We start from the raw sequence: 14,550 nt of genomic DNA, 5'->3' as shown, positions 1-14,550 counted from the left end.
GTTTATGATAGTGTTAAGTACAAGGAGGTCACTGGAGAACAGAGAAGAAGACATTTACCTAAACTGGTCTTTTGGAGAAAGAGATTTTTTGTACAGATTTTTCCTATAGTGAGTGATTCTACACCTAGGCCTAAAGGATATAAGTTAGGGATGTGTTTTGGGAAGACTGATCAGATATTCAAAGACAAAGGAGTGTACAACAATATGAACTGTTCAGGGATTTTGTCATTGTTTAGGCTTAATTAACTAGGTAACCTTAGATCTTAGACTAAGTAATCTATAAATAACCGAGTTTATTTGTTATAATTATGTATTTTGTATAGATTTATTATAATTATTATAATTTATCATTATCATTATTATAACAATCCTGGAGGTTGGGATGAAGATGAAGGCATTGGTAGTTTCTGGTGAGGTTGTTTTCTGATTCATAGATGGTACCTTCTTGCTGAGTCCTTACATGGTGGAAGGGGTAAGGCGGTCTCTGAAGCCTCTTGTTTAAGGATTCCACCCTCATGATTTAATCACCTCAAAGGCCCTATTCCTAATACCATCATGTTGGTGATTGGTTTTCAACATAGGAATTTGAGAGAGACAAATCTTCCAACCATAGCAGATACCAAATAGTTTGGAGTGTTATAGGAAAAAATCCTTGAAGGGGTTCTCCAATTGTTTGGATACTGTGGTGTAATGGTTAAAAATACATGCTCTGGAGTGAGTTGGACTAGGATAAATTCCAAATCTGCAAATCACCAGCTATGTAACCTTGGACAAGTTACTTAATCTCTTTGGGTTTTTGTTTCTCACTTGTAAAACCACTGCAATTTATAAATACACCTCATAGGATTGTTATCAGAATTAAATAAGTTAAAATATATAGAATTCTTAGAACAATATCTGACATAGAATAAATTTGGTCTCCCTACCAAATTAAATGTCAACTCCTGGAGAGCAGGAAATTTAGGTGTTGAATTACCAGCACTTAGATATTATTTCATAGTAGGCATTGTTGAATGAATGAATGGCCATCAATATAATTATTTTTTGTCATGTGTATCATCCTAAGAGGTGATAAGATTGAATAATTTGTTATCTTAATATAGGCTCACAGAATAAAGGAGGGAAAAGAATTAGGCAACCCAATCTGTTCATATTTAAAGCTGTAATTGTTAAAAATGAAAGAAGTTCAAACTGAAGTCATCATGGACTACATTAGAGCAAGAATGATTTCCTAACATTCATCATTACTATTCACTAGGTATTTGCTATATAGTAGGCACCATGATAAAACTTCTAAATGCAAGAACTTTTTTCAATCTATAGGCTCAGAGAGGTGAATTGAATTGCTCGAAGTCAGAGAGCTCATAAATTAAAGAGCAAAAATATGAACCCTGATCTGTTTGACCTGAATATAGTTAGTAGTACATAACTACTAACTACTAACTAATAACTAATATTTATGGCACATAATTGATGTGCCATAAATATTTATTGAATAAGTGGGAGAACAAATACATCAGTAATCTGTTCTCTTCTTCAGATGAACCAACAATTCAGCTTTAATGGTTTTCATAATCTGTACAAACTCAAGTATAAGAAAGATGTTTGAGCCCACATAAGAGAATAATTTAAATAGCAAAATTCTTGACTGGGAATTCTTATTGGGAAAATAGATCTGGATTTCCTTAGAAAACACACATACATCACACAACACACACATACATATCAACAGAACAGTTTGGGATATCTTGAACATAGAGCACATGCAGATCCATGCAAAAACATATTTTTAAAACCTTATGCTTTTTTGTCCTTTTTAACACCCCTGAGAGGGTGTAAATAATAGAATGTCAAGGCTAGAAGAGACCTAAGCAATTACCTAATCAGATCCTCTCACGTTAATGTAGAAATTGAGTCTGTAGAGGACAAGTAAACTGCAAAGGTCACACAAGGAGTTAGAGTAAGATTAAGAATCTCAGTTTCTTGCTTCACAAGTTTGTTTTACTGTGAACTGTCACCATTTACCATCTCAATTTTATAGATAGGGTAACTAAAGCATCCTAAGAATGTTGATGGCCAAGCTTCTGCCATTTGTCCATCGAACAGGATTTGAAATCAGACCTCATTTATTTTAAATATGAGAATTGCTTTTATCCAAGTACTTCTGTCTGGATGCCCAGAAGGAGGACCCCTCCAAATTGAATTAAATAGTGGACTGAGTGTAATTTACAGAAAGCTTTGTCTTTAGCTCTAAGAGTAAATTAAGACTGCTTTATCTTCAGAACCCTGGCAGTCTCAAGGAGGCTCCATGAAGGCAGGGACCCACAACACCTAGCACAAAGGAAGGCACTCGATAAATATTTGTTGTCGAATGTATGACATACTAAAGGCTGGGTAATGGTTTCCCAGTGAATGATGGATGGATAATCATTAGGGCTGAAAAAGTGGGAATGAATGAGGAAAAGAGGTGGGAGAAACCCTTAAACAAAGGAGAAGCTCCTTCTCTTTATCTGATTGAAGCTTGCAATCACTCAGCAAGGGCTGAGTGGCTTGGTAGGGCTGTGATTGGCAGAGATATTTAAATAAGGCCTCCTTAAAATTGCTACTCTCCACCCCACCCCCTCTCTCCTTTAAATTTTGTTTCAGTCATTACCCAGGGACCGGATACAGAGATTCCTATGGGGAGTTTTAATGGGTCGATTCAATTTCAACTGGATGACGCCACTTAGCCAAGCATTAAGAGCTACAGCTCCGGGAAAGCAAACGACACAGAGAGGGGGGTAGAGAGAAATTATAACAAGGAGCAATAAATCCCTTCCCATCCTCCTCTACAACCCATTCACAAGACCTCCAGAAATCATCTACATTCACAAAACAGTCTGCTAGCTGAGCTGAACACAGTGCTACTTCATCCCCCACCCCTCCCCCTGCAGATTATATACCAACACACCATGAACTATATAAATAATCACATGCTAGCGGTGTCTATTGCTCTGTTGAGATATCCTATGCCTACAACTGCAGTTTCTGCTGCTTCAGTTCATCTGACAGATTGGAGGGGAACGAGGCGGAGGTGGAGGCGGGGGCAAAAGAGAAGTGGGGGGAGGAGGTAAAGAAGAAGGAAGGGGAGGAGGGAAGGGGGAGGGGAAGAGGAGGGGAAGGAAAATACTGGAGGAGGAGGGGGTAAAGAAACAGGAGGAGGAGGAGGAGAAGGGGGAGGAGAAAGAGGCGGAGGAGGAGGGGGAGGAGGAGAAAAAGGAGAAGGAGGAGGAGAAAGAAGAGGAGGAGGAGAAAGAGGAGGAGGAGGTGAACAACTTACCCTGCTGAGCTTTCTTTGGGGAATACGTGCATCGAGATTTAGATCAGCATGTAAAATCTCTACAAAGTATCTGCCACTACAGGTCTGAGTCTCACTCCTAACTCGGTTTTAATTTTTATTTTTTTCCTTTCTCTGTTTTTTCTGCTGTGTCGGAAAGACCAAGACAGAACTATCTCTGTTTCTGGCTTCACTGCCAGTAAAGGAGTTTTCATTCAGACTTTCCGAAGAGAGGTGGAGAAACCTAAAGACTCAGGAGAGGACTCGGTCCTTTGAGCCAAATGGAGCATTAGTTATTCTGCTTTTCTCAGCATGGATAAACCCTTTTTCCAAGGTAAGATACAGAGATTAGCTCTTAAAGACTTCATAATTCTTTCTATGCAATGCACAGATTGCCATTCATTCCAGCCATCCTGTACTGTGTGTGTGTGTGTGTGTGTGTCTGTGGTGTGTGTGTGTGTGCGCGCGCGCGCGCGCAAGCGCGCGTGTCTGTGTGTGTGTGGTGTGTGCGCGCGCGCAAGCGCGTGGGTAAAATAAAATGAAAACCTTTTAAATGAAATTTAAATGAATCAGCTTTTATAGAAAATTATCTGTATTGGAAATTTATAAATCAAAACAAGACTTCAAAATGATCCCATTTTTAGCCAAATGTCAATTTAATATCCAGCCTGTTCACCTTTAAATGCATTTTGGTGCTTACCTAAGCCCCTCATAGCACAGCCTAACCACCCAAGCTGAGGTCGTAGGAAGAGCCCTTGCTGAGGCCAGTCTGGCTGCCCAGCAGGCATCCTGTCAGCGTGGGGCTAGTCTGCTATTGGCTCACAAGTCTGAGCTGTGCATCGTTCAGATTTCATCACATCACCTTGCCCTGGGTAGAAATGGCGCAAGCTGACAAGGCATAACCCCCCCCCCCCCACTTACATTGAGTCAAGAGAAATGCTTTAGAAATCTCTGGATCTATGCCTGTGTATGTGCGCACGTGTCTCTGTGTGACATATGAAAATTTGTTCAAAGTGGGAACCTGTGAGCATGTCTAGTTAGCCAATAGACATTTAATAGGACCCAAGGCAATGGTTTACAGCATCCACTCTCTTCCACACATCTAATTATAATTATCACTAACTCTAATGCAGCAAAGCAAGTTGAATGAACAGAAAACAGACCTTGAACTCTTAAACTGAAAATCTATTTTGAAGTGCAAACTGTTGTTGCTTTTCTGGGTGTATTAAAACGTTGCTGTAACATAATGTGCTATTACATTAATTTGGATATACCAGGTGTTAAATCATATTCCTAACAAGGCAGTTACATACATAAATACAAATAAGGCAAAGGTTGGCAGTTTATCCATAATAAAGTATCCCACTTGTTCTCTTGGACTCTAAACAAACATATACTAAGACTTTATTGTAATAGTATATTTTGTTTCTTTATGTTAGGTCTCTTTTGCTATGAAACAGTCTAGATAATGATCTGAGTGACTTGGATTTGGAGGTGTTTATTCAGAGTTGAGGAGTTGAATAGTGAGGAAGTAAAGTATCTAAAGAAAGGATCATGAAAGACCTTTCAGACTGAGATATGCATCCAACAAACCCAGCACAAAATTTAGAGCACTGGAACAAGAAAGGAAAACATTTCTTTCATACCCTTTCATCTTGACGAAACTGAGGCCTGGAACAGAGGTCACTTGCCTACAGTCACATAGTAAAGTAAAGATAGCATTAGGACTAGAACTTAGGTTTCTTGTGTCTTATAAAATGATTTGAGGCTTAAAGAGAAGATTCCAGCTTCTTAAATGAATAACTAGCTTATCATTTTCCTCAGGATTAGAAGAATGTGAATTCATTTGACATAGCAATGTTCCCTGTATCATTCATCACTAAAACAGCTTTAATAATGCAAGGTATTAAAATTTCAAGACTCCCTGGTTTGAAATAAACTGCTATAAGTCTTAATGAAACTATTAAATTAATGAATAGGACTAGGGTAGCAAAGTGACAAGTTAAGAGTTAAATGTGGTGAGAACCTGGCAATTCCAGTAAGATGTATGCGGTAGGAGGGAGGCCCAGTCAGTGGCAGAGAGGTTAGTAATGTAAACTATATACAACTTGGTATTTGTAAGGGGGATGTGCTTTGATACAGATGCAAATGCTTTTGCACAGACAGAGATTTTTAGAGAGCAGACTTTGGAACAGCATAACTAGGAAAACATATAAAGCCATAGCAGAAATTCTCCCTATGTTTGCTTTCAGTTATTCTGAGAACGAGTGTATAAAAGAGCAGAGTACAGAAAAAAAAAAAATCAACACACCCCAGAGCCGTTATACAGTAAGGTAAAAAGCAGCATTGAACCCACAAGAGTGGGAGAAAACAGGAGCCAGGCCCTCCTTTTTCTCTTCCTCCCTCTTCATTGAAATGAACATTGAGTCATATTGTATCAGAAAGGATTTATCATAGAAATCAGAACTGGCTTAAGGTGTTAATATAGAAGAGCTTTAAATAGGAAAGTTTTCAACTTTAGTTTCAACATGGCAAGACGTTAGGTTCCATGGAGAAAATACTTTTTATTTCCATTAACAAAGATTAGCATTTCTTGAATGGATCTAGCTTTCTAGTCCCTAAATTGGCATAAGAAAAGAAATCACTATTTAGGTTGAACATAGCAAATTTCAGGGCTACAGGAAAAACTGTTGAGAAAGCTATGAGCACCTGGCCAGAGAGACTGAGATGGGAGTGGGATTACAATGCATCATTCATTACTGCAGAGTAGTACGTGACAAAAATCACTAGATCCCATCAATCTGCAGCCAAAACTTGTAATCACTTTGACTCCTATTTAGTAATATGGGATATGTAATTCTCTCTCTGATTTAATATAATATGGAATTGACTAACAGCACAGTTTCTTAACTGTTGCTGCTCACAATGAATGGCTCTTTAATGAGTGAATTTCTGAATCATAAACATGCATGCAGTCGTAGTTTTTCATCTAGTCTGTGTGCTGCAGCAGTCTCTTGCCATTCATTTCTTAATATTTTTTTCCATCTTACCTTTGGCTATAGTATGTATCTAATTCAATTCATTCCTGTTAGATCAGATTCAGCAGATCTAGAATTGCAAAGAATTTATTGACATCCAATCCTTTTTTAAAAAATCCTACTCAACATCCTCTTTTTACCAGGCCCTACTGCACACTGTATTGCAGATCTTTTGCACTGGATCTCAGAGTCCATTCTAATAAATCTAATCTGTCAGTCCCCTTACCTGAAAGCAAGACAGTACCTCATCATCCCAGACTGATGCCCACAACTTTCTTTAATAATCAAACCAATCCTCTTAACTCCATAGTCTTGCAGAAGTCTAATATCCATACTCTAGGATACCATTTTAACCTAAACACTATCTACCCTTCTGTTCCTCAGACAGAATCCCCTTTGAACATGGTTCTCATTATTGGTTCTGAGTCATTTGTATTATGACCTAGATTCTTCCAAGCTTAGCTTTCAACCTTCTGGACATGTCTCTAGTGACATCCCTGAAATCCCATATTTGGAATATCACAATATCTCCTGTAATTTTGAGACCTTATATACCTTCCTTTGAATCTTTGCTTCTTGAAATTTCCAATATGTGTTCAGTCTAGCTTCCTTTGATAAATCAATGAGTCTAAACTGCATTCAGCATGTATGTTACTGAGCTTTTAGTGTAAAGGACTTGAAGGATGCCACACATTCTTTAGCTGATGAATGGGACATAAACCCATTTCTTACAGTTTTCCAAAAGAGTTATAGTCTTATGCTCCTATGTCCACATATACCCTACAAGTATATGTATATATATATATATATATATATATATATATATATATATATATATATACTGAAAAGTGTGTCCTTGTTTATTTGGTTGTCCAAATTAAAATGTTCTATTCCTTTCCAATGCTAAGTCAATGAATCTATAAAGATATAGCAAAGGTAGGGGTAGGAGGTTGCAGGGGTCTCTGAGTGTATGTAAATCAGGGGGACATATATTTTTGCTTTGTAATTGCCCAAATATACAAGGACACATTGTCCAACATACCCTCAAGGACTTGAAGATGTAAAAGGTATGAATGAAAGGAATTATTTTATCAAATTGCCTCACATTATGGGGTAAGATCCTAGGAGATCAGCTAGTTTACCCCTATGATTACATAGATTGTGAAGCAGGGGCCCAAAGAAAACAAGTGATTTGACAAAGGCAACATAGACATTTGAGTCTTAGAGTTTCCATAGTGTTTATCTGCATTCTTTTGTATTGTGTTTATTTAATACCAAAGCAACTAGCTCTAAGTAAAATTTTTGTGAGACTAGTTCTTTGATGTGATGGGCCAAAAAGTTATTTTTAATCAATTTGAATTGTCTTTTCAAAAAATTAATACATGAAAATCCAGTTAATCAGGTTTGCATGAGGATATAGCCTCGAAAGTCACCTAAGTCTGGTCATTATTAGCAACTGACTCCTTTATGAACCACACCATTATTTTTTTTTGTTCCTGAGCTTTAGGCCCATTTCATTGTCATGTTTGCTTGCTTACAGAAACCTAAGTAGGCACAATCCTCTCTCTCTTGTTCGTTTCTATTACTCATCCAAACTCTCCATCCCATATAGTGGTATGAGTAATCGATCTATTTTGAGGAAGCCTGAAATCTGATGGATTTCAAATATATACTTTATTCATGCTAGTGTTTCTTAAGTCCTGATGTTTCCATGTTGTCTTCTTGGATTGGTGTTTAGATGTCCTTGTTTATTTCTTTTAGGCTGTTCAGTCAACTAGGTGGTATGATATAGCAGTCTTTCTCTTTTTTCTCTCTCTCTCTCCTTTTTCTTTTCTTTTCTCCTTCTCCTTGTCCTTGTCCTTGACCTTGTCCTTCTCCTTCTTTTTCTTCGCAGTGGTGGGAATGGAACTCAGGATCTCATGTATGCTAGGCAAGTGCTTTACTTTCGAGCTATACCCCCAGTCCCTGTCTCCTATTTGTTCAATACTCTCCTCATGCTTATCATTATTAGTTCTAAGCTTGATAAAAATCCTTTAAGAGAATGACTATATAACTGTTTGTGATACAATGAAGATATAAGCATATGTTTTCTAGATATTCAACTTGTATTAAACATTATGTAAGAACATTGATGATCTTTTAGAAATCCAGTTTTTGGTATAAGGTAGAAAAAAGCAGTCCAAGCAGAATATGCTTGGCAAATGCCAACAAAATGGAGTCAACTCAAGGTTGTGATAGTCACAACTACAGGTGATATTTGAAATCATTCAAGGCTTGCTTCTACAGTTCTCCCACCCCTTGTTATTCCCATCTATATGAAAATGTTTCATTATGGATCTGCTGTGCCATTTAAAAAGAATTGCCTCCTCAGTAAGTTAAAGCAGTCTGTAAGGTAATGAGAAGGTGTTTTTCCTATTAGTCTACTGACAGCATAATTCCTGCCCTTGTGTCTCTGTCATAGTTCTACCATTATTGCATCTTGCTTGGTTGCCTATATTCATCAAATCAATCAGTGTCCTTTCTCATCTGTTTATTTCTACTTGTCATAAAATGCACTAAAAGGAGAATTTTAATTGGATACATACACATATAGGCAACTTCCCATGGGAGATTTTGGATGCTTTTTCTTTTGCTTCAGAATTGCTTTAGGAAGTAGACTTTGCATTTAACATTTTGTTCCATTATTATTAGAATTCTGATGCTCAGGGCTCATATTTCTGTTAGCAAACTCCTGAATGAGCTAGCTGCTCCTGTGAACTTAGTCATATAATGAAATACAAAAATAATCAATGATACAATATTTGCTCCCAAACCACTTTATAGGCTGAATGGGATGACTAGATTTGTCTGTAAAGAAGTAGATGTTGTTGATTACACAATAAAGGCATATGTAGCATGCCTATCATTAAGTGATTGAACATAGTATTGGTGATAAGGCCTGACCTTTGTTGGTTCCCTACAGAAATACATGCCTGTGTGTTCTCATTTACTGTTTCTATTCCTTCTCTCCTAGGATTTTCTGATGTACCCTGAGGTCCATGTAACTACAAGGGCTCCTCTTTATCACCATAAGTGCCACTCTGACTCAAAACCACTCAGAGCTCAAAAAATCAAGGCAAAATGGATGCCACAGTGATAGATGATTTCCAACAAATTCTGCCTATTGAACAGCTGCGCTCTACTCATGCTAGCAATGATTATGTGGAACGGCCTCCAGCCCCCTGTAAACAGGCCCTCTCCAGTCCTTCCCTTATCGTGCAAACGCACAAATCTGATTGGTCCCTGGCTACCATGCCTACTGCTCTACCCCGCAGTCTCAGCCAGTGCCATCAATTGCAGCCCTTGCCTCAACATCTGAGCCAATCTAGCATTGCCAGCTCGATGTCCCACAGCACCACTGCCTCTGATCAAAGGCTCTTGGCCAGCATTACGCCCTCACCTTCAGGCCAGTCCATCATCCGAACCCAGCCTGGAGCAGGGGCCTACCCAAAGGCGGATGGTGCTCTGAAGGGAGGAGCTGAGCAATCTATAGGGCATCATAGTGAGCACCTCTTCATCTGCGAGGAGTGTGGGCGCTGCAAGTGTGTCCCCTGTACAGCTGCTCGCCCTCTCCCCTCCTGCTGGCTGTGCAACCAGCGTTGCCTTTGCTCTGCTGAGAGCCTCCTCGATTATGGCACTTGCCTGTGCTGTGTCAAGGGCCTCTTCTACCACTGCTCCACTGATGATGAAGACAACTGCGCTGATGAACCCTGCTCCTGTGGGCCTAGCTCTTGCTTCGTCCGCTGGGCAGCCATGAGCCTCATCTCCCTCTTCCTACCCTGCCTGTGCTGCTACCTGCCTACCCGTGGATGCCTCCATCTGTGCCAGCAGGGCTATGATAATCTTCGGAGACCAGGCTGCCGCTGTAAGAGGCACACCAACACCGTGTGCAGAAAAATCTCTTCTGGTAGTGCACCTTTCCCCAAGGCCCAGGAAAAGTCTGTATGACCTTCTCACAATATGGATCCAGAGCTTTCTCCTTCTATCCCCCATCAGTAAAGCATAGGCCTCATCTTTGGAGAGGAGAAGGAGTAATAAACTAGCCAAAGTTAGGGCTTCACCTCTTTTGTTCCTGCAGCATCAGGGGAATGGCAAAGTACATCCTGGTGCAGGATGCCTTGTTCTTTTCACAGTATCAGTCTCACTGCTCTTCAACCTTTTTACACCCTGCCAACTCAGCCCTTGTGGCTGTCATGGCAAATTCAGGTGATTCACAGGCATGAGGTTTGGACCACTGAGGACTGACAGAGCCAGCAACGTGGAGGTTTAGGGGCTCCCCAATGTAATGCCTCTCGATGCAGGCTCTGATTGTCACTCTGCTTTCCACAGTGCCTTTGGAAGCTTTCTTCTAAGATGGTTTTCACAAGTACATGTGGAACAGTGTTCAACCTTCCAGGGAATATGACCCCATCTCCCTATTTACTGCCCTTCTCTATTCCTCTCTATCTCCCTGTCTCCTCTTTTTTCCCTTTTCCTTTCTCCTTCATTCTCAGCCTCTTTGCTTTTATTTTACTCCTTTTTCCTCCCCTTTTCCCTCTTTCAAACTAATCCTTTCTTTGCCTGTATTTTCGCCATATTTAATCTACATCTCTCTGTCTCTGCCTATTCCTCCTTTCTCTTTCTAACATGTCCAAAAGTGCTGTTTTTCCATAGGTGTTTCCTTAGACGCCAAACTTTGCTATGCTATACTATTTACTAATTTTTATTAAGGGACATGGATTACTGTAATGAACTGATCACTAGCAATAGTCTGTATCCCAATGTGTGTGCACTCACAACCATACTCACCTGTTTGTGAGCATATTAGGTTATCTTACATTTCCAGATTTAATTAATTGGAGTTTTTCTCCCTTTCCCAGTAATCAACTTATAGTGCTGACAGATACCATTAGCATGCTGAGTAGGATAGTAAATCAGGATGCTCATAACTTTGTATGTCTGACCCAAGTGCCAAAGGCAGACGTGCTTTATAGCTAAATGAACAAAGCAAAGGATATTACAGAGGTATGTTCTCTCTTAGAAGCTAACTGCCCTGAGACTGCATGGCTCAGGCCTTAATAATGGACATAAAAAGTCATAAAACTTTAGAGCTGGAAGGAATCTTAACTGTTAATGTAGTTCAATGCCCTTATTTTACAGATGGGAAAACTGAGGCCTGGAAATAGGAAGGGACTTGCCCAAGGCCACACACTGAATTGATAGCCAAATTAGGACTGGAATGTTGGCCTTTTGACTTCTAGTTCAATATTTTCTCCCCTGCACCACAAATGAGTCATGTGATTTTTTCCTAGGACTAACAATGACAGAAAGCCATTCCCTTCCAATTACTTTTCAGGAACCATGCCAAGTTAGTGTGGTGGTCTTTCTGCAGTGCATGGTGAGTAGTTAATTAACTATCAAGTGTTGAGGCTTCCCCCAGTGGACATCACTTTTGGCTCTGTCACCTTGTAGAAACTCAAGTGTGGAAAAGAAAAAGCTTAAAGAAGCCCTAACCAAGCTGTATCTTCGCCATTGCATCTACTCTTTGCTGTACACACTGTGCTCGCTCCTGGCTTTGTAGGCAATGGCAGCTGTCTGAGAACCTAGATTTCAGCAACTGAAAAACTGAGATGAAAGATGTATAATGCAGAGAAGTGACTTACAGAGAGCCTGTGCTATGAACCCCTTTCAATGGGAAAAGGATGCAGTGATGATGGCAGGCTCCTAAAGACTACTGCTGAAAGACACAAGAATTAGTTTCCCTCTGTAAGTGAATCCAAAATTCATCAAGGTATTTAGAGATTGAGGGCACTTGCTTGAAATCAAGGTGCTCCAACTTCGTTTAAGACTTCCAGACTCTAACTTTATATATCATCTCTTTTAAAGTGTGCATGGATGTGTTTTGCAGGGTGGAGAGATGAGAAGTGTATAGTCATACACAGGAAAGGAGGGGACATCCATGTCCCTTTGTTGGACATATACTACAGAAATATGTGCCACTTAGTCCGTATTAGTTCAGAATTGTTCTGAAGCATAATGACATTTGGATTGCACACTGTCCTACACGTTCACTTACACCTCCTCTTCTAGAATTGCTTTGCTCTATTTTTGTATATATGAATATGTTATGATGATTATTAATAATGTTAATGATACTGCTGCAAATGGTGCCATATATAAGATTAGGCTTCTTGAAACATTTATAAATCTAAACCAATATCTATAACCCCTTTGTTTGCTTTTTAGATTCTTTTGATTTTAAGTGACATTTTTGTCTTACAAGTCTGCCTGATTGTACTTCAAACTTATCTACCCCTAAAAGCTGTGCCCAGTTCTCTGGGCCAAGCTGGATGGAGATGAGTAGCAACACACTTCTTTCTGCTTCTGCTTGAAATTTGCTTAGAGCTCAGATATCTAAGATGTTTCTGACACTAGTGCATTGTTCTGGACCTAAAGTTATTCTATGGATGTTTGCTTATCAGTTTCAGGGCCCAAAATAACACAAGTCTCTTCTTGATAGCTCCTTGATATCCCAACCCTGCAGTCCTTACTCAGGCAAATTGTGCACTGCCAGAGGGGCCCTGGGCTCTGCCATATACCCAGAAAAGCCCTTCTCAGTGTATTTCTAAATGGCCTTACACTTGGTGGAAGAAACTGAAGGGTTACTCAAATGCAGTTGCAGTCTTCAATCTGCTGCTGAGTCAGGGCTTTCACTTGTGTCCAAGTTGGCCTGATATGGACTGCATCTGATTTACGTATAGATGGGTCCTGTTGGGGTATGCGCATGGACGTATGAGTGAGTGTGCATATGTATCCCTTCTGTGATTTTATATATATATATATATATATATATATATATATATATATATATACACATACATACATATATATATATATACACACACATATATGTAAATATATATTCACACATCTCTATATATTTTAATGTATTGCACATGTATATTTAAAATATATACAAAAGAACTATAAATCCTGCAGAGTGTCTCTGTTTTCATTATTTTTCTACTTTGTGTCATGCACTGTATAAACAGGAATATTTAGAAGGTGTTTCCTGCTTGGCATTTTTTTGCAACTAAGTCATCTGTTATCTCCTAAACCCTACTTCTTTCCACATATAGGTCCCTGGATACATTTCATATGGCAATAGCCAAGAGTTTTCCTTTGGTTCCAGCCCATCACAATAGCCATAATATACCAAACACTTAGTGCTTACTGTGTGTTAAGCACTACTTTTAGCATATTACCTAAATTATTGCATTCAATCCTCACAATAACTCTACACATAGGCACTATTCCATTCACTACTTTTCTGATGACAAACTGAAGCACAGAGAGGTTAAGTGACTTGCCTAAGGCAACAACCATAAGTGGTAGAGGTAAGATTTGAGCCTAGGCTGTCTGATTCCAAAGTCTATGCTCCATAGTCATGTGTAGAAATCTGGAACACAGCTGAAGCCATGCTGAAGTAACAAACTTCAAATGGTGAATAATCCTTTCCCTAACTCTACCTGCAGCCTGGGAGTTGGAATAAATGTGTTCCTATGTTAGGAATTAAGCAACAGCTACAGACATATATTAGTTGCTTTGCTTCCCAAGATGGTGGCATTACAAACTTCTTAGAGTGAAATTACTTCTTTATTCCAGAGTTCCTTATTTTCAGATGTGTTAGCTAGGTTTCTTAGAAAATAGAGCTTGACACAAAAGCTTATGTGCAAAGCAGGAGTGAGGAAAAGAGTAGTGAGTTAAGGAAGGAAGGAGAGCAAACATCAAAGTAGAATGTCACTGAATTGGCTACAGTCTGTTTCATAGCAAGCCAACTTCTCCAATCTCTTATGAGAGGGCATATGAAACTACTACATCTCTGATTGTTGCATCTTTAATCATATTCTTCTAAAGTGAGTTAGAGACAACCCACCATCTTTAAAGTCCATAGGGTTATTTTGTGGTGATAGAAATGTTCTCTGACTTGCTTTGAAGGAGTTTTTCCTACATGAAAATTAATTCCCTAGTTCAATTAAAGAAGTCACAAAGTCTCATTAGTCTTCTTCATAGGAAAGGTAGTTTATCTTATTGAACTCTTCAAATAACATACACATGAGTGTACATATGTTAATTTAGGCTCAATTGTCATAATAGTGGGGAAGCTGGTCAATAAAT

At 39.1% G+C, this 14,550-nt stretch overlaps 1 protein-coding gene across 3 annotated transcripts in view; it reads left to right on the top strand.

Annotated features, from left to right (window-relative positions):
- The window catches only part of Spry3 (sprouty RTK signaling antagonist 3), a 122,239-nt gene extending 109,052 nt beyond the window's left edge, over positions 1-13,187 (top strand). For 2 of the 3 annotated variants that reach the window (XM_058582200.1, XM_058582193.1), the window contains 2 exons: positions 3,477-3,650; positions 9,368-13,187. In XM_058582200.1, the coding sequence (XP_058438183.1) occupies positions 9,475-10,341 (867 nt within the window). In that variant the 5' untranslated portion in view covers positions 3,477-3,650; positions 9,368-9,474 and the 3' untranslated portion in view covers positions 10,342-13,187. Of the gene's footprint in view, positions 1-3,284; positions 3,651-9,367 lie in introns of those variants that run through there. The other variant, XM_046451997.2, reaches the window with a different exon arrangement.
- The last annotated feature ends 1,363 nt before the right edge of the window (positions 13,188-14,550 follow it).

The sequence above is a fragment of the Marmota monax genome, unplaced genomic scaffold (genome assembly GCF_021218885.2).
Source record: "Marmota monax isolate L192 unplaced genomic scaffold, Marmota_monax_Labrador192_F-V1.1 WCK01_AAM20220418_F8-fsc00142, whole genome shotgun sequence".
Classification (NCBI taxonomy): Eukaryota; Metazoa; Chordata; class Mammalia; order Rodentia; family Sciuridae; genus Marmota; species Marmota monax.
This window is presented reverse-complemented; position numbering and strand designations above follow the sequence as displayed.